Source organism: Poecilia reticulata, chromosome 6, assembly GCF_904066995.2.
Source record: "Poecilia reticulata chromosome 6, P_reticulata-male-v2, whole genome shotgun sequence".
In the NCBI taxonomy this organism is placed as follows: Eukaryota; Metazoa; Chordata; class Actinopteri; order Cyprinodontiformes; family Poeciliidae; genus Poecilia; species Poecilia reticulata.
Genome location: NC_088835.1, coordinates 28170355 through 28190222, shown reverse-complemented (window position 1 = coordinate 28190222; position 19868 = coordinate 28170355). Strand labels below are relative to the sequence as shown.

Here is a 19868-nt window from a genome sequence, read left to right as displayed (position 1 = left end):
AGAAGTACTGAAATTTAAATACATTTTCTGCAGCTTTTGGATGTTTTCCTTGTCCAACACACCCGAATCACAAGAGTAGTTAATGACAAAGTCTTTGCAGAAATTGCTGACCATAAGATTTTTACTACAAGAACAGCGATAACAGAAGAAAACAGATGCAGAAGCTGAAATATGAAGAGATTTTGGTTTATTTTTTTTAGGTTGTTTTAGTTTTGCTTGTTTCCAGGAGCAGACCAAGTGGTGGAAATGTATGGAGCACTTTTTGCTTCACAAATAAATGTTGTTGCTAATCTGTGACTATAATGTTTTAAAAACCACAAAGTCATAACATTTTCGGTTTGAGAAAGTTTAAATGTTTTATTCAAGCAGAAAAACGACTAATAAATTTTAAAATCAGATTTTCATGGATGTACATTTTCCCCACAATGATGCAAAGAGACGAGAGTTTTGACACTGGATGGTGAAAAACTGCAAACAAAGAGTTCCTGCTAAACTTCCACCAAAATAATCACTACAGTGGACAACTATATAAAATCCACTTGTGTTTATTGTGGATTTTTATGTTATAAATGCACACAGACCACTCAAGTGGACACTAGGGCATCAAACAATACACTGCCAACTACTGGCCATTCACTGCAAGTGCAAGAAAATTTTTGTTAAATCCAATATGGCCGACAGATGGAAAACCAACTCAGGAATATCCAACTCCTCCTTCTACTGTAGAGGACTTGCAGGTAACCCCTACAGACTAAAACTACTGATGTATTTTCCAAATAACAGCTTTGTATTTGGAGAAAATTACAAATGATTACCTAAAAAAAAATCCTTTCTTATTGTCTTAAGAAAATCAAAAACACTTTGGAAAAAAAAATCCTGCCATAAAGGATCATAATTCATGCATGAAAGTGTTAATTTCTGTGCGCCAAGAAGTTCTCATTGACAGGCTGTGTGAACATTAAAGACGATAAAAAAACACTAATGCAGTGGTGCTCATAAGAAATGGAAACACTTTGCAAATAACAGCAGGAGTGTAAACATTTATTGCAGTTTTTGATGCAAAATTCCAGGGTTAACGACACTGGATGCTGAAAAAGCTGTCAACAAAGATTCAGCTAATCCTCAAATATAACAAAGAAAATAATCAGGAATAAATTTCTCCCATCATGTTGGAGGATTTTTCTGCTCCTTTGTGACATAAATGCGTCTGTTTGTTCAGAGAGTTAACAGGAGAATTAACTAGTTATGGCCGCAGACAGCTTGTTTGCATGTGTAATGGGCGCAGCCACTAATAATGGAGGCGGGTCGGTGTTGTAAGACTTTGCCGGGCTAATGGCCTTAAAATGAGTCTTAACTGGTGTTAAATTCACCAACAGCTGCTGTTCTGGTTAAGAATCGGAGCAGCAGGTCGGAGAGTCTGTCGGACCAGGAGGACAAATTAGTTCTGCTGATGCTCATCAACCATCTGCTCCACTTCAGCACAATGGAGGGATTTTCTGAACGAATAAAATGCTCTGAATGCAACACTTTCTTTTTTTTTTTTTTTTGGTTAAGGTGTCAAATGTCTGAGCGGAGCAGATTTAATGATCTCTTCCTTTTTGTGGAGCAGCAGATCGTTTTGTCGTTATGCCTTAAAACGAGGCGTTCATGGGATTAAAATGCTGCACAGATTCACACAGATTGGTTTGATAAAAGCAGCAATTTCTACTAGAGAATCAGCAAAGAAAGTTTTCAGATTTCCTTTAGTTTCATCCAAAAACTTTTGAATTTGTTTGAAGATTTCAGGCAATGGTGAATATTTATGTTTCACTAATAAAAGATAAAAGGAAACAAAACAAAGCTGGAAAATGAAGGATTGATTTCTAAAGCACTGGAAAAAGTGCTTTAGAGTCGATGGATGGATGGATGGATGGATGGATGGATGGATGGATGGATGGATGGATGGATGGATGGATGGATGGATGGATGGATGGATGACTCTGTTGTCCATAGAGACATAATCATGCAGGTGAATCGACACACTTTGTTAATCCAGAAATTGTGAGAAAAATGCAGAAATCTTGTTTCAAAAGTCTTAATTTTTTTTTTTGGGATTAACTTCTGTAGTTTCAAAAGTTTAACATTTTTTACTTCTGAGACTCAATTATTTGTATTTTTTTCTAGCAAATTTTCAACTTTTCAAATTCAGACCTTTCTTTGTTTTTTCTTGAAAATTTCTGAGATTAATTTCAAAATTACTGAGTTTTTTATTTTTCAGAAAATGTACTCCTGTTTTCTTAATCTGCATTTTCCCTAAAACCTGTAATAAACCAACTGGTGAGCCGGTTCCCTTATCCAGTCCTGTCATGCACCTCAGCGCTCTGAACTGGTTTCCAACTTTCAGCTCTTAATGGGAGGTGAGGGTGGACCTTCTGACGCGTACTGGTGTGTGGGAGTAACTCCAGTATAAAACCAGTTACAGCAGCTTCAGGGACCAGAGGAGCGTTTCTTTTATTTGCCCCAGTTTGGAGCACCATGATGTTCCCGTGCAGCGCGCTGCCGCCGCCTCTCTACCCGGGCTTCCTGCGTCCTCCCGCGGCTCTCTCCTCGCCCCTTGGCCGCTCGCTGCCCTCCGGCTTCCTGGTGGAGGATCTGCTGCGGCTCAGCCAGCCTGTCGGCTACATCCACCGGGCCTTCTCCTCCGGGAGCCCCGGGGAGCTTATCCAACTCGGCCCGGGGCTGGGAGCTTCTGCTCGGCCGGAACCACCGAACCGAACCGTGTCACCGCACACGAGCTGCTCGGACTCGGGATACCTGAAGTTCGGCGTCAGTACCATCCTGGCCCCGTCCACACGGAGCGGTGAGTTCCTGATGCTGTATCAACTAATAATTAACACAAACTAATAACAATATTAGTCAGTGATAAAATTACTAAAGACATTTAGTTATTAGTAACGTAATTATTAGATTTTATTTTCCTCCCAGACATTTTACTTGTTTGAAAAAAACCCTTAATTTTGTTACTTATTTTTAAAAATTTTTAAGTAAACATAACTGCTTTTAAATTTGAAATAAGTGTTATTAATTATTTAAATAAAAATAATGAAAATTAATCAAAATTTAAATACATGTTCGTATATATTACAATAATTAAAATAACTAAATATTAATTTAAATCATTTTAAAGAGCACATTTATTTCCTTTTGAAATCAAGAAAGTTTATTATTTATTTATCTTTATAGAGACAGATTTAAGACCTGTTGTGATGAAACAAACATATATTAATTTAATAAAATCTATAAAGAGATTTCAAATGTTTTTATATAAAGCATTAACATTTCAAATGAACTCAGTGGAATGCAAACAATATATATGTTTATTAAAATCATTTCAGGGGCAGTGATAACTATCACTGCTTATAATATCCCATTTTTGCAACAAATTAAGAGGAAAATCTTCTTTAAAATATGCAATAATAAGATGTATTTGTTTTTCCAATGTTTGGCACAGGTTTTATATTTAAAATGCATATTTTATGAGTTTATATACATTTATATCAAAATCTGTTCTTCAAAATTGAATCAAACTGAGTAGAAAGTGGATCCAGATGCTGATTGGATTATTTTAATCATTTTCATGTGACTCAGTGGGACTCCTTCCTCTTCCTCCTCCTCTTCCTCCTCCTCTTCTTTCTCCTCTTCCTCCTCGGATGCAGTTCAGAGTCTTCAGACGAAGTCGCTGCCGTTCTTTGACGGAAACCTTCATCCTCTCATCAGAGCCTCGTACTTCTCAGGTAGGCCGCTGACATCAGGTCGGCTGAGTTTATTCAAGGTTTAGATCTGAGGATCGTATTTAATCCTCCTCTAATCTGTTCACACATTTCTACACTGAATCTGAGTTAATTATTCCTTATGAGTTTCTTCCTCAAAAACCTCAAGATTCTGGTAATCAGACAAATAAAACTATTTTTATTTGACTTATCATAGTTTTTACAGAGTTGGGTGGTAACTAGTTACATTTACCTGAGTAACTTTTTTTTAAAACATACTTTTAGGAGTATTTTCACTATGTTTTGCTCTTTTCTTTGTATTTCTTCTCTTACTTGAGTAAAATTTCTGGATTTTCTACCCATTAAAAGAAAAATAAACACGTTTTAATCAAAAATCCACCAGACACAGACACACACCTGCAGTTTTTGTTAAAGTGTCATAAGTTTTATATTGAAAAAAAAAAAAATGATTTAGAAACATTTTTCTTTTGTTTGATTTTCTTATTTTTTGTTACTCATATGAATTAATGTCATTTTGGTCCTTAAAATACTAAAATACATTTTTTTTTCTCTTAGTTGAGTCACTTATTTATTTACTTGTTTTATTTTTACTGGCATAAATATATGTTGAAGTATTGCCACTCTTACTTTAGTATAGTTTTGGATAATCTGCTCAACTCTGACATTTTGTTTGACAACACAAAATATTTAAGGATCCTTGTTTTAATTGTGAGAAAATGTAAATTATTGGATTCAACTTTGAAAGAAATGAATTATTTCTGCAAAAATAATTCACTGAATATTACAGATGTTTTTTTTACTTATTGTGTTCACCTATGTTACTGCACAGATTAGTGCAAAACACAAAATAAATTAATGACAAATAAGTTAGAAACACTTTAAAATGCTACATTTAAACTTTCCTCAACTTTAAACATTTATAGGAAATATTTTAATGCATCTTGTTTATTTCAGGTAATTTCTCCCTGAAAACACAAAACAAAATAAATCAAGAATATCTCCACATTCATAAGGTCTAAATGAAAACTTCTGGTACATTTGTAAAGTAAAACTTTGAAGAATATTTTTCAAATTGAACCATTTTGGTTTCGATGCCTGAGTTATTTGTGATCTAATTTTATATTTTGTAACTGAAGGCCTCATCCTGTAAAAATGACACATTTATGATGTGAAACTTCATCACCAATTTAATTTATATTAAACTCAAATTAATAAACTACAGTAAAATAAAAACTGCAGCCAGAGTTTTTTCAGATCTGCAGTTTATTTAAGGTTTTTGGAGCATCTGAAGCTCAAATGATGATTTAATTTTCAGCTGTAAAGTAAATTTGTTACAGTATATTTAGAAAATTTGAAGCGTGGCACAGATTTTAAAGTGAAACAAAGAGGTTTGTGATTGATTTCTCAGTGAGTCCTGGTCTCCATGGAAACAACAAAATGTCTTCAGTTAATGTTTCTTTTTGAAGCAAATGTTTGTTTATTTTAGTCAATTGCTGTGGAAACATTAATACATTTATGGAACATCCTGAATGAAACAGGAGTAAAAACAGGAGTAAAAACGTTTCTGAGTCACAGATTTAGAAGAAAACTTTAATTTTAAATAGGTTTCTTTTTTTAGCTTCATCTTTTGATTATAATAACATTCAAGGTGAATTAAAACTTTAGAGCTGGAAGATGAAGAATAAAAAAGTTTACATTCATTCATTCATTCATTAGTAGAGGTTCTCAGCCCTTTATCTCTTCAGTTTCTTTCCTCAGGTCAAAATGCACAAGATGGATGGATGGATGGATGGATGGATGGATGGATGGATGGATGGATGGATGGATGGATGGATGGATGGATGGATGGATGGATGGATGGATGGATGGATGGATGGATGGATGGATGGATGGATGGATGGATGGATGGATGGATGGATGGATCATTCACTCCTTTTCAAACCAGTCCAGAACCAGTTTAAAGTCACTGGCAGATCTTCTGTCCCAGTTCTCCCAGTCTGTTTGTGTTTCACTCTTTCATCCAATAACTAAAGTTTTCTGAACTGTTTTGGTTTCATCCTGAACTGTCCTCAGCTCTGATTGGTTGTTCAGCGATGGCGGCCATTTTCTGTCTAAGGCATTAAAACAATCATTATGAGGAAATAAACATTTATAAACACGAGTCTACATATGATCAACATCCCAACCAGAAACATGAATCTGCCTGGTGGGAATCCATGGATCTGAATCGGCTTGTCTGGTCTGAACGCCTCTTTAGCCACAACACTGACCGCTGACATTAGCACCAGTTCTCCTGATCTACAAATTAGTCCAGTTTGTTCCGCTCTGAACATACCAGTGGTGTTTGTCATGCCTCTACATGTGAGGCGGGTATCTTCCCAGCTCAGGATCTCTGCTGTTTTCCCACCAAACCCCCTCCGCCGGCCCACAAAGCATCCGGCTCCGTGACCAATCGGAGGCAGAGACACACATAGACACACACTTTTACATACAAGCACAAGAACAGCTCTGGGATTCCAGTGAATTAAGTCTAAAATTCATGTTCAGCTATTTTTTAATCTATCAGTTCTGACTCTTTATATTTTTAGATTATTTACAATTTCTCATCTGAATAATTCTTGCCTAAACATGTACATAATCTCATTTTAGCGCTCCAAGTTAAACATTTCTACTTCTGTCTCGGTGTCAGAGGTAAAGAATCGTGTATTTGGTTGTTTCCCTTTAAATATCGATCCCCTCTGCTGTCTGAAGAAACACACCTGTAAAATTATGTCAGTAATAATTTCAACTTGATTACAAACAAAAAGTTTAATAAATCACTCCAAGGGCCACAGATAAACGTGCTAGCATAACTTCCACTGGAGCATATCTTCTGTTTTAGCGTCACTTCCGTTAGAATAAATTCTGCTTTAGCATAATTTTCATTTTAGCATATCTTCTGTTTTAGCATCAATTCAGCTTTAGCATTACTTCCGTTTTAATATAAACGTGCTAGCATAACTTCCATTGGAGCATATCCTGTTTTAACATAAAGCGGGGCAGGTCTAATTATCATCCAATTATATCAGTTTGAATCGATTCAATCAATTAATTAATTTCCAATCCATCAAAACTGTTTCCAGATGCAGAGGTCTGGGGAAAAAATTAAAAAGAATAATTTAAAGGCATCAGAAAGTTCCTTCCGGTGTTTTCTCTGATTTATTTGCTGCTAACGTGAGATGATACTCACATGCGGGTTTGCGACTCTCTGACAGCGCTGCCTTTAATGTGCCTGTAATATACCGGCCTGTCGGCGGCCTTTTCCACTCAATTCATTACAACACAATCAGCTTTCTCTGTGCATTTGCAGCCTATACAACCTGCACTCCCCCCTCTTCATGCTTCATTAGAGGCTGTGTGAGCCGCTCTTTGGAGGGCCCGTCTCATTAGCATCGGCTGTGTTTCCAGCGCCGGACAAATTGGGCTCTTCAAGCGTCAGATTTGAGGCAGAACGGGGATATTATGAGGAGCATCGGGGAGCCTGTGTGCTCATTACGGGGACAAGAAGAGGCTCACAACGCCGACAAACGTGGAGGATAATCACGCGACAAAGTTCACAAGACCTCACGCTAAATCTGCTTCTCACGTACGAGAGAGTCCATAGTAACTAGTTACATTTACTCAATTACATTTACTATATGAGTATTTTTTCACAACGCTGTCATTTTTTATTTTACGTCAGTCAATTTATTATTTATTATTTCTGTCTTTTCTACCCACTAAATGAGAAACAAACATGTTTTAACCAAAAATTCACCAGAATCAGACACACACCTGCAGGTTTTGTTAAAGTTTCATAAGTTTTTATTGAGAGAAACTGATTTGGAAACATTTTTATTTTATAATTTTTTATTATTTATCTTTGGCCGGATTTTGATATTTTTTCTTACTTATGAATTATTGTCATGTTGGTCCTTAAAATGCCAAAATTTATACTTAACTTTACATTTTAGCTCTTCTGATGATGTAATTTTTACATATTAAATTATTTAATAATTTGATCAGTTATCAAATTTATGAGTAGACTTTTTAACAAATACCTTTTCACTCTTCGCTACTTTTTACTTTTACTTGAATAAAAATATGTTGAAGTAGTTCTACTCTTACTCAAGTACAATTGGGTACCAAAATGAAAATAATTTATATATATTTTAAATATATTTACCATCTATTGATTTCATATCTTTATATATGTATATATTTATGTTTTCATATAATTTTTCACACCGAACAAACATGCAACACTACATCTTTTTATATATTATAAACACATTTTATAAATCTGAATACATGATGGTGGATATATAGAAATATAAAATTATATATATTTTTGGAAAATATAAGCACATATATTATTTATTCATGTTTAACATATGGAAAGTGGCAATTATTAGCATATATTGCAATATATTACATGAATATATAACATCTTGTATAACATATAATTTTATGTATTTACAACATATTAGAAAATGTATTGGGAAAATAATATATTAGAACATATTTCATTGGTGAGTGTATATACCTTTGATAAGGGATCTTGTTCTTCTTCTCTGTTCCTGCAGCCTCCTCCTCTTCTTCTGTGGTTCCAGTCCCAGGAACGTTTTCTTGGCCTCTGGCCCCCCGGGGGAAGCCCAGGAGGGGCATGCTGCGGCGGGCCGTGTTCTCGGACCTCCAGAGGAAGGCGCTGGAGAGAACCTTCCAGAAACAGAAGTACATCAGCAAACCAGACAGGAAGAAACTGGCCAGTAAACTGGGACTGAAGGACTCACAGGTACGACTGGGACCAGTCCAGGAAGTGATTAATAATCACCTGCAGTCGGTTTGCTGCCCTCTACTGGATCATCTATGTAATGCAGGACATATATTTTTTGTAGATTTTGACATACTTATCAGATGCAAAATCTAATATTTCTTCAATTTTAAAAGTTTTCTTTTTCAGTTATAATATAAGTGGATTGTTTAAAATATTGAAATTAATCAGTTAAAGTTTGTTATTCAGTCGTTATGGAGCAACGAAGGAAAATTTATCACCGTTTTCTGATTAAAACGTGAATCTAGTCAGAAAATTCTCAAAAGGAAAATATCAGAAAGAGAACAAATCCATCCATCCATCCATCCATTTACGTATCCATCCAACCATCCATCCATCAATCAGTTTATCCATCCATCCATCCATCCATCCATCCATCCATCCATCCATCCATCCATCCATCCATCCATCCATCCATCCATCCATTTACGTATCCATCCAACCGACCAACCAACCATCCATCCATCAATCTGTTTATCCATCCATCCATCCAACCATTCATCCATCCGTCCGTCCATCTGTCCATCCATCCAGTTCTTTTCATCCAACCATTCGTCCATCCATCTATTCATTCCAAACAACCATCAATCTTTCCATCCATCCATTTTTTCATCCAACCATCTTTTCATCCATCCATCCACCCTTGTAGGTTTTTTGTCATTTTTCTGATCATTGTCTCTCTGACCTCGGGGTGAATTAGCCAACCTTTTCCCTTTCTGAGAAATGTTGCGTCCACCTTAAATATTTCCCCAGATTGATGGTCAGCAAACAACCCAAAGTCTCGTTAATCAATACCTTTGATCAGCAGCACCTTTTGTTAAATAATGTGTAGAAATTAAAGATGGCGTCCTTCCTAACCCACGCTGCCTCCCTGTTTGCGCTCTTCGCAGGTTAAGATCTGGTTTCAGAACCGCAGGATGAAGTGGAGGAACTCCAAGGAGCGCGAGTTGCTTTCGACGGGCGGCTGCCGCCAGCAGACCCTCCCCACCAAAACCAACCCCCACCCGGATCTGACCGACGTGGGCAGCACCTTCTGCAAGCGGCTGACCCGAACTGCAGCCGACACCCAGGAGTCGCATCCCCACCACCACCACCATCATCATCATCACCTTCACCACCAGAGCCCCTCCTCTCCATCAGATCTGAGCAAACAGTCGGAGTCGGACGGTGAAGAAATCACGGTTTCATAAAGAGGAGTGACGTCAGAAGCTCCAAAGTGCCTGAATCTGCTGTGTATATATCTGTATTTACTCGCCGTGTTCCTGTACAGAGCTGTTTATTGGCAGCTGAATAAAGTTCACTGTGCTGCTCTAGATTTAATATTTGTAGATTCGAAAGTTTCAAACTTAAGGTTGCTAAATGTTTTGCATTTTTTTCATATTTTTGTTCAAATAAATAAAAAACAACTCTCCTTTGTGTGATTATTGGTGTATCCAGCTGAGGTCACATTGGTCTTGTGTAATTAGATGAAAGTTATCCATTAATGAATTAATATAAAGTTGATCTTATCGATCATTAAGAGATAAGCAGCTATTTTATTAAAAACTTGCGTTTTCTATTAGGACTGTCTTTCCGTAAAGGGCAACATTTTTCATAATATTTTAAATAAAAATTTTAATATTTATTAAATATATTTAATTTTATTGGTGGCGTTCGCCACATGAGGGCGCACAAGTACCAGAAACAACAGACTGACTCACTCAGCTGAACCAGGGATCTGCAACCTGCGGCTAATAAGAGGAAACTAATAAGGTTCCTCTTATTAGTTTGTTAATAATTAAAGTTTTTGACAAAATAAAATAAAAATAAAAATCGCAAAGAAAGAACGAATAAAGAATTTAGCAGTTTTTCTGTTTTTTATTGCATTTCCACAACAGAATGAGACAAAAAAATTATCTGTAATTTTTTTTAGATAAATTTTTCTCTTTGTTAGATTAGGAAGTTTGTGCTTCTTTAAAATATGTTATGATTTATCCATCCACCTTTTGCTATTTTGTTTTGTTTTCCCCTCTTTTAAAAACAAAACATGTACAGTAATACATTTCCTCCATCAGATATTCATCAACAATTACAAGTATTTTTCTGAAAGGTAACATTTGTGGCTGTAAACCAGTTTTTATTTAGCTGAACTGAGGGCAGAAATGACTATTTTGATTAAAAGGTTGCATATTCCTGAACTAAGAACACACTCCTGGTACAAACACAAGGTTTTTGGATTTAAGGAATATTTTTATCCCAACCAACTTCATCAGTTTTTTTCTGAATCCTTAAAAAAATTTTGTTTTAATGTTGAAAGAAGAAAAAATATTTACAGACCGAGTATAAATAAAATAAACTGACAAAACATCAAACATCCTTTAATAAGGTACAAATAATTATTAAAAAGTTTATTCTGTCACTGAAATCTTTGAAACCCAACAAATGAAATCATTTTAGTTAAAAAGAAAACTTTTGATGCTCCAGTTGTGTTTTAAACATTAGTTAATCCGTATATGCCTCTGGTCTCTCTGCTCCAGGTGAGTTTGACTCGTGTCTTTGGGTCTCACTTTGTCCCATTTTGTCCAGCAGAACCTTGGATTATGTCTCGGATTATCTGGGCGTCCCTCTGCAGCTCCTCATTGTGGGGCTCGATCTTCAGAGCTGCTTCATAGTCTTGTAGTCCTGAAAACAGCAGATGGATCAGCTGATCACCTGTTTCCTGCATCGCCACCAGTAAAAAGAGAAACAGCATTTTGTCCTCAAATAATAATCACAGTGCCTTCAAATGTATTGACATGAATAAAATGCACAGAAAACGGGGCGTGAATACTTTTGTAAGGCACTGTGAAGGTGTTTGAGCCCTGACGGAAACAGCAGACCTTCAGCGTAGAGCTCCAGCTGGCAGAAAGCGGATCCTCGGCGGACGCTGGCTCGGACTCTGGCTGCAGCGTTGGCAGAAACGGCCGGGGTCAACAGGTCCAGCGCCTGCAGACACAATCCAGGGTTAAATTTGGCACCTGAAGCTGGACAAGTATACAAAAAAAATGTTAAAAAATACTTCTAACATCAACATGCACAAAGATCAACCTGAGACTGGACGATATGGCTGAAAAACGCTATACTGTATAAACGGTTCATATCGAAAATTATTGATTTGTTTCTTGTTTTAAATATTAGAATTACTGTCAAAGTGGCAAAGTGACATTTCCTGTTTTATCCACAGTTTTCACTCCATGTCATTGTTTTTATTTATTTTTAAGCAGTTATGATGCACATTGGAGAAACCTTAAACTGATGCGCAAGTTCTCAACAAGTTGTTGTCCAAAGAGTGAGTGAGTTGCTAGGTAACCAAAGAGTGAGTGAGTTGCTAGGTAACCAAAGAGTGAGTGAGTTAGTTGAGTCCACCAACCTAGCTTAGCTGTTCCTGAAGGTTTTTTCTTTGCCTACATCAGTCAGAATGTTGTGCAGTTCTGGATCAAAGTTCAGGTAAAGTATTGAATTTTCTATCACATGTATTAGCTATTAATATTGATCTCATGTCTATGGGGCTATGCACTGTTATTGATTTATTGTCCAGCCCTACGTAGAGGTCTAAAAAACCTCCTCTACCAACCAACCTTGGAGGAGTCCTCCACGGCTTTGTGAAGGTTCCTGAGCTTCAGGTGACACGCCGCTCTGTTCGAGTAGAGAGCGGGCAGCTTCCTGTTGAGGCGGATCCCCAGACTGTACGCATTCACCGCTCCCACGTAGTCTCCATTTGAGAAACACTTGCTGAAGAGGAGAGAGCTGGTTTAGTAGATCTGATTTCACTAGCTGTGTTTTGCAAATTACAAATGAATTTGTTCAGAGGAAACATTTAAACGTCAAAAAAAAAACAACAACCATGTGGTGATTTATTTGGTCGTATCAAAATTAGCATATTTTGCAAAACTGCAATGGAAACACTTTTTTCACATCACACAAGTCATGTGATCAACAACCGGATGTTACTACTGCTGGAAATGATGAGAAAGACGACAGGAAGTGGAAGGAGGATGATGTTTTTTGATGACTTATCATGTGAACAAACTTATTCACGTGATTCTAATTACGTTTCTTATTTAATGGAAACAACACAACTACAAAGTGTGTTTTTTCAACGCTAGTGGAAAACTGACAAAGTTTTGCGTTGATTTGTAAGGCGGCTTCTCACTCTCCCTTCTGCTTCAGCCAGTCGGGGTTCCTCTCCTCCTCCGTCAGATCCTCCAGCTCCTCCAGCTCTGCACTCATCGCTCGCCTCGCCTCAGCCTGCTTCTTCAGCCACTGTTTAGAAGCAAAACATTATGACTTTTTTTGCTCCAGAGAATCAAATAAGGTTAAAGCAGTGTGAAAAACCTTGATAAAAGCTGAGGCAGAGATTGAGGAAAGCTTTTTTAATTAATATTAAGAAATTATTGACTTAAAATAAGATTCTATATCTTGCTGAAAAGTTACTTGTGAGTTAGTTCTGTCTTATTTCAAGTGTACTAAGATATTTGTATTAGAAATTAAACCATGAATACTTGGTGATATGTTGTGTTTTTGCAGTGAAAGACATTTCACTGCTGGACTGTTTGGAGAACAAGTGGGAAAATCACAAAGTGGGAAACAAACAACATTTTGTGGAAAATGTAGCAGGAATGTTTGGATCCTAACAGTTTTCCAGTGAAATGTCGAGCATCACAGACTCGCCTCTTCCTCTTCGGGAACCCGTGACTCTCGGAGCGCTGTCGGGAAAACTCGAGGGGTGAACGTAACTGGAATGTTCCCGCAGGTTCTGGGAGGAGGCAGCTGGGCTCGGATCTTCTTCTTCTTCTTTTCTGCGTCGCTGTGAACTACAGCAGGAGGATTTTCATTAAAACTGACTTTATGGATCAGGAGGAGGCGTTTGATCAGCAGGAAGGGTCTCACCTTGATTGTTCTTCCTGATATCCGTTTGTCTGTTTCCTGGTAGCTTTGTGCCCGGGTTCTGTTGGATCTGATGGTTCTGGTTCCGTTGGGCTTCCTGTGCTTCCTGTTTCTGCCTCAGCTGCCACGCTGCCAGCTCCGCCGTCGTTTTCTCTCGCTCTGCGTCCTTCATCTGCTGGATTCTGTCCTTTTCCTCCCTCTCCAGCTGATTTAAAGTCATTTTAAGTCACTAAACATTGCACTGTAAAAAAGAGAACGCAGCTCCAACTTAAATTAATTCTTCACAGAAAATCAAATCAAGTTTATCCAAGTTAATTTATTGCGTTTATTAAGTTATCAAGGTAAACACATGTAAATAAAATAAATTAGATCAATTTAATTCAATTACTTGTGACCAGTTAACTCTATTTTTTTAAGTTGGAGCTGCAATGTCATTTTTAAGTGCAGGTTTCCGGTAAACTAACACAATTCCTGATGGTTTTGATGAATTAAATGTGTTTTTTTTATTGATCATGGGTTCGGAATTACAGCTTATTAATTTGTCAAGGTAAACAAATGTAAACAAAATAAGTTTGGTCAATTTAATTCAATTACTTGTGTCCAGTTAAGTCTTTTTTTTAACTACATTCTCTTTTTAAGTGCAGGTTTCCAGTAAACTAACACAATTCCTGATGGTTTTGATGCTATAAATGTGTTTTTTTACCTTCATCATCGTCTCCAGAGCATACTTCTTCTCCGCTTGCCGTTTCTCAGCTTTTTGTTTCAACTCTGCAGAAAGTTTCTGCTCCTGTGTCCGTAAAGCTCTCTCTCTGATCTTCCTCTTTGTTTCTTTATCATCTAAAACACATGATAAACTTTATTTATTACACAGCATTAACACCTCTGCTGGTGAATAAAACACATTCAATTCAGATCTTTTATTCCAAATCTGACCTGTGGTTATCATCAGATGCTCCCAGACTTTGTGAGTCTTTTTTGGTAAAGTGAAAACAGCGACGCCGTTTCCGACTTTCGCCGAGCTTCGGTCGTCATCGACGGGTTCGAACAGGAAGGCCTCAAACAGGAAGGGAGGAAAATGGACCTGAGGAGGATGAGGACAAGAAGCCAGATGGATGAATCCATGTTTACAACTACAAAACAGGAAACGTGTTGCCATGTTTTCATTTATCAAACTGATCACATATTTCAACAAAACGCCAGAAAAAAATTACAATTTCATTAAATTTGAAAAATGTTTCCATCAGCAGAACATTTCATATCATCACCACTAATCTTTAAACTTTGAGTAAAATATGTCTTGAATTTCTAAACAAGTTTCTCAATGCATTGTTCTCAAATTACTATATGTATTCTTAATTTCTGTAAATTTAAGAGATGATTTAAGTCAGATGTATCATTTCTGAAAGTATCTTGTGAAATAACCATGATTAGGTATTGAGAAGGCTGCGATTTATGGCTTTTCCTCTGTACCCGGTCTAAGGTGTTTTATAGAGAACGAGCCACAAAAAGTTTAAAAACTCTTTTTCTGTATAATACATAAACGTTTTCCATGCTTCATGTCCCATCTAAGAAGTTACTCAATTGAGAGTGAAAAAGTAAACATCAATCATGTAATATTTAAAAATTAGATCATAGGACAGACCAAATATTTAAAGCTATGTGGAAATTTTAGCGTTTTAAATGACCAAAATGAAAATAATTAATGTAACATGATTAGAAAATTACAAAATCATGAAAAGCAGAATTTTCCACATCAATTTCTTTCAACATAATGTTAACAAAAAGTGCAGCTTCTGGTGAATTTTGGTTAAAACAAGTTTGTTCTTCATTCAGTGAAGTTCTCACAGTGAGTAGTGTATCATGCTTGAGATATTCAAGTAGCTCAAGTACAATTAATACAATTAATCAAATAAAAAATCCTCCATAGCATATCAATAAACTAAATTGAATTAAGTTTATTTATATACACCAAATTTTTTTACTTATTGTTATTAGAATTATTGTTAATATATAAATAGCATATTCTGCTATAGTTTTCTTTTGGTTACTCTTCTCCCTACACATTCTGGTCTCACATTAAATCTCTGTTATTACCAATCCAAAAATATATCAATAAACCATTATTATTACTATTATCATTATTATTTATAATTATTATTACTACTAGTAGTAGTTGTAGTTGTGGCAGTAGCATGAGCCTCCTGACCCTTCACCTTTAGATACTCCTCCGTTGACACGATGTCCACTCCAGCGGCCGTCGCTCCCTTTAAAGGCACGCTGATGTGGACCGTGGAGTCCGTCTGGGTCCACGTGTAGTCGGTCACGTGCAGTGGCATGTCAGCCTAACCGCGTGTTGGTGGTGCCGATAAAAACACAAATGTTGTCATCAAATTTCACTTCTCCATAAAACTCTGGGCCGTTGAGTTTCCCTGCGCTTCCCCTGTGTTCTGTTGCTATGGCGACAAAAGAAAAACAGCGTGTTGCGTTCGAGAGCGTCGGACATTTCACCGCTTTACTTATTTATAACACGGGTTATCTAGACGCCGTAACGTGGTAAACTATAAAAATAGGGTTTGTTTTAAGTTTCGGCCTCTGGTGTTTTATACAAAACCTAAAATGATCTTTAATGGATACCTAAAATCACCTCTAGGAAGAATTAGGCTGTTAAAATATATTTTCCAAGCTCTTTTTATAATTTTTATCTTTTTATAATATTAATCAGAGAGCCAATAAATGAAAGAAACTCAGAGGCCTGCGAGAAAACGATATTTAGTTGGTGGAAAACAATATAACATGAAGAGGTAAATGTCTAGGAATTAGAGAGAAGTGGATACAGAGAAGAGACTACAGAGAAATAAATAAAGCAGAAATCAAATTGAAGTATAGTATTTTTGATGTTTAAAGGGTAAGACAATGAAATTAAAATAAATAAATACATTAATGGATAAGTAAAATTTTACCTAAAAATACCTTGGCAGATTTATGTGATGTATAATGAGCTTGAGATGAAACATTTTGCAGTTTTTCTGACATCTATGTTCTTGAGGTGAAAGTACACCCTGTAATAAATTTCTGTCTATAATTATGGGTGTGGTGGTTTCCGCAAAATTAGATCAGTGTGTTAAAACAGTTGAGAAATGAAACTGATGTGAGTTTGAGGATTTATTCTGGGTTCATGCTCTTTTTATCCCATTCACCATCACTTATTTATCTTTATTGACTCCTCTTGGAGTAAAGAGCACTGTGTATGCTTATCAGGATGGTGTGACGTTTAAAACACTCAGAAACTCAGAAGTCATAAACTTCTGGCCGTAAGTGTCTAAATACGGTTTGTGAATGAAAACTAAGGGTCAAATACAGACAGACAAATGAAACTTACCAACTCTCAGCCTACACCTCAGTATTTAAAGTACGTATGATATTGTAACGGTTTACGTATGAATGCGCCCTGTTGGTATCCTGCAAGTCATTTCAATTGTTGACTATGTGCTTCATGACTTTGCACTTTTTGTGTTTTTATGATGTAAAGCACTTTGAACTGCCTTGTTGCTGAAATGTGCTACACAAATAAAATTGATTGATTGATTGACTGCATAACCCTTCTGTTTGTCTCAGTTCCAGGAAGTTGACTTCACAACAGACACACTCAGGTTCACAGTATTTATTCTAACAAAAGAGGAAAACAAGTCAGTGGTTAACATCAGTCCAGCAGCTTCTGCCCCATACTTTAAATAAAATACAATAAATAACGCTAAGCAAACTTCCAATTAGCAGTTGACAACAGTTAACAGCTGTAAAATTAAACATGGGTAAAATACACATTAATAATGATAACAGTTAAAAACATATACATTGCAAAAATTACTCATGAAACACTACCTATGATTAAATTTGTCTAAAATACATACCATATTTTCCGGACTATAAACCGCACTGGACGATAAGCCGCAGATATCTCTGGCGCTCCAGGTTTTCCACAACGCTGCAGCAGCAGCAGAGGGGAGCGGACACCCAAAATTTGAGTCATAACACGTCAATTGAATATCACATTTATGGACCTTACCACAGGGGCTGCGTTTCATTGGCTAATGCCCATTTTACGTCACAGCGCAGCTCCCACGTGCTTGACCGTCTCACAAACGCAAGCTACAGTAGTAAATACATGCTAATGTATATTGTGGACTAACAGATCGGCAGAAAGTTTTTGCGTCAGGACTCGAAAAAAAAATGGTTCTCCACTGTCAGTGGGGTATCTGTACAGGCGATGTCAGGTATCCTGATCGTATTTGTGGAACTAAAATTCACAGATTTTCAAAATCTGAAACGGAAAGCCTTGCTTGTATCATTGCTTGTGCACGACAGCATTTGCAGCTCAACCGTCATAGGATCAATAAGAACAAAGGATTGTCTGCTGGCGTAAGTATTATTGTTCTGCTTTCTTTGTGTTCAGTGAATAAAAAAAATAAAGTCAATAATAAACACATCCATTATGAAAACCTTTTAGCCAAGTACAGCATAATGGCAGTACCGATACAACTTCTACACCTTGAAGCCTGTCTGTTACAGCCTTACGCTAGCTGAACAGATCAATATGCAATGTGTACCGTATCTGACATACATTAAAGATTTTATTTTACATGGGTAAAAAACCTTTTTACTAAACTGTAATCATGTTAGCCATGCTAGCACCGAGTACCGTGTATAAGGCCTGGGCACATTCAAACCCTCAAAACCATGAATGCCCGACTTACCCTGCCTTGCAAGAACAATTGGCTTCAGTGATCTTGTCCACAGCTATATTTATGCTGAGGGTCTGAGGATCTGCTGTTTTCTTCATCGACCGGTAGCTTTTCGCTGTGACGCGCACAATGTTGGAGGCTAAAACACCTTGATGTTCTCCAAAAAAGATGACATGAACTTGTTGGTTCCCCTGTCCATTGTCGTGGCTGATATTTTGTGAAAATCCGGCAGAAATGCTACACTAATCGACTCAGAAATACTTTGCAGAGTCGGTTGAAATGAAAAATGCCATGTTTACACATAGAAGCTAAGCACCGCGAGGCTTTGCTTGTGAGACATGTAGTCATGTGGGACTTTCGAGGGGCGTTTCTGGGCAGAGCTTGGTAAGGTCCAAAAAGAAAAAGTTGCCAAGTTTAGATTTAACTGAACTGATTATGAGGGCGTATGAGTTTGAAGAGAGAAATCTCCTTACTGTCTGCTACTAGCATGTGCTAAATGAAAATGGGCGCTTTCTTCTTCTTTAGATTTCAACAGCAGCTTGCATCCATTATTTCCATTATTATTGCACTACTGCCATCTATTGGATCCTAATATCTATACCTCAAATTCTCATAATGAATCCAGTATTATTTAAAAAATGAAAAATCTTTTCCGCTCAATGCTATTTAACTGATCAACAACATTCTCAAATTTCAATCCCCTATTAAAACCTAATTCCGTTTAAATGGGTAATTTCTTCTTTTATTTCCAATTTTGACTTCCAATGATTCACTTCCTGCTAAAGAGCCCCCTGGTGGTTGAAGAAAAATCCACATATAAGCCGCATGGTTCAAAGCTTAGGAAAAAAAGTAGCGGCTTATAGTCTGGAAAATACGGTACTAAAATATAGTACTTAAAAAGAAAACACAGAACTGATCCTAATACAGATGGCAACAGAAGAAGGGGGACAATCTGTCAGTTACTGGTTGCTACGGTAACCACCAACTGTCAGGAGTAACATAAAAAAAACTTAATACACGAATAAATGTCTGGAGCAACAACTTCTTGACTAAACAAAATGAATTTGAAGAATGAATAAACAAATTCTGACAAACTTCACATCTATAATGCTGTTAAATTAAAACCCTGTTACATATGCAAAGAATTACTCACCAAATATTGTGGATCACCTAAAAATACACCATAGGTATCCTGTAATTACCCTGAAACAACGAAAGTACCAAAAAGTATCTGTAATACTCTGCAGATATACTTATTTGCCTGAGAACACACTGTAAGTACCGTTAAAAGAAATGCAGTTGTTATCCTGCAAGCATTAACAGGTTGCTACTTCCTGCTATGTTTTGGAGCTGAAGCATATTTTGGTATATTTACTTTTGAAATTTTGAGCTAAAATAGTTTAAAAACTGACAAAAACTGGCACTTTTTATGTTAATTTTGTTTGGGTTTTTTTCCCTTCAAATGACAAACACTTATTTATCTAATAATCTGAACTTATGTCTATACACAATCTCGGTTCTTTCATCTTTGGCTTGGGTTGATAATGAGTCATAAAAACTTTTACGAGAGATAAAACAAGATAAAAAGGCCATGACATAATC

The 19868-nt window shown here is 36.7% G+C and overlaps 2 protein-coding genes across 3 annotated transcripts; one reads left to right on the top strand and one right to left on the bottom strand.

The window, feature by feature from the left end:
- The first annotated feature begins 2245 nt into the window (after positions 1 to 2245).
- LOC103466766 (homeobox protein DBX1-B-like) lies at positions 2246 to 10033 on the top strand. Its single transcript, XM_008412582.2, has 4 exons — positions 2246 to 2839; positions 3696 to 3773; positions 8375 to 8583; positions 9513 to 10033. The coding sequence occupies exons 1-4, from the start codon at positions 2515 to 2517 to the stop codon at positions 9810 to 9812; spliced, it is 912 nt and encodes a 303-aa protein (XP_008410804.1). The 5' UTR covers positions 2246 to 2514; the 3' UTR covers positions 9813 to 10033.
- Positions 10034 to 10963: 930 nt separating this feature from the next.
- Positions 10964 to 19603, bottom strand: dnaaf4 (dynein axonemal assembly factor 4). 2 transcript variants are annotated; one of them, XM_081608325.1, is made up of 10 exons: positions 19420 to 19600; positions 15741 to 15980; positions 14461 to 14608; positions 14231 to 14364; positions 13531 to 13732; positions 13312 to 13454; positions 12794 to 12903; positions 12219 to 12372; positions 11481 to 11586; positions 10964 to 11283 (listed from the first exon to the last, which is right to left on the bottom strand). In XM_081608325.1, exons 2-10 carry the CDS (start codon positions 15861 to 15863, stop codon positions 11165 to 11167), a joined length of 1239 nt encoding a protein of 412 aa, XP_081464451.1. In that variant the 5' UTR covers positions 15864 to 15980; positions 19420 to 19600; the 3' UTR covers positions 10964 to 11164. The 2 variants fall into 2 exon arrangements, with proteins under 2 accessions (XP_081464451.1, XP_081464452.1); XM_081608326.1 differs by having other exon boundaries at positions 11253 to 11320; positions 11432 to 11586; positions 19420 to 19603.
- Between the last annotated feature and the right edge of the window lie 265 nt (positions 19604 to 19868).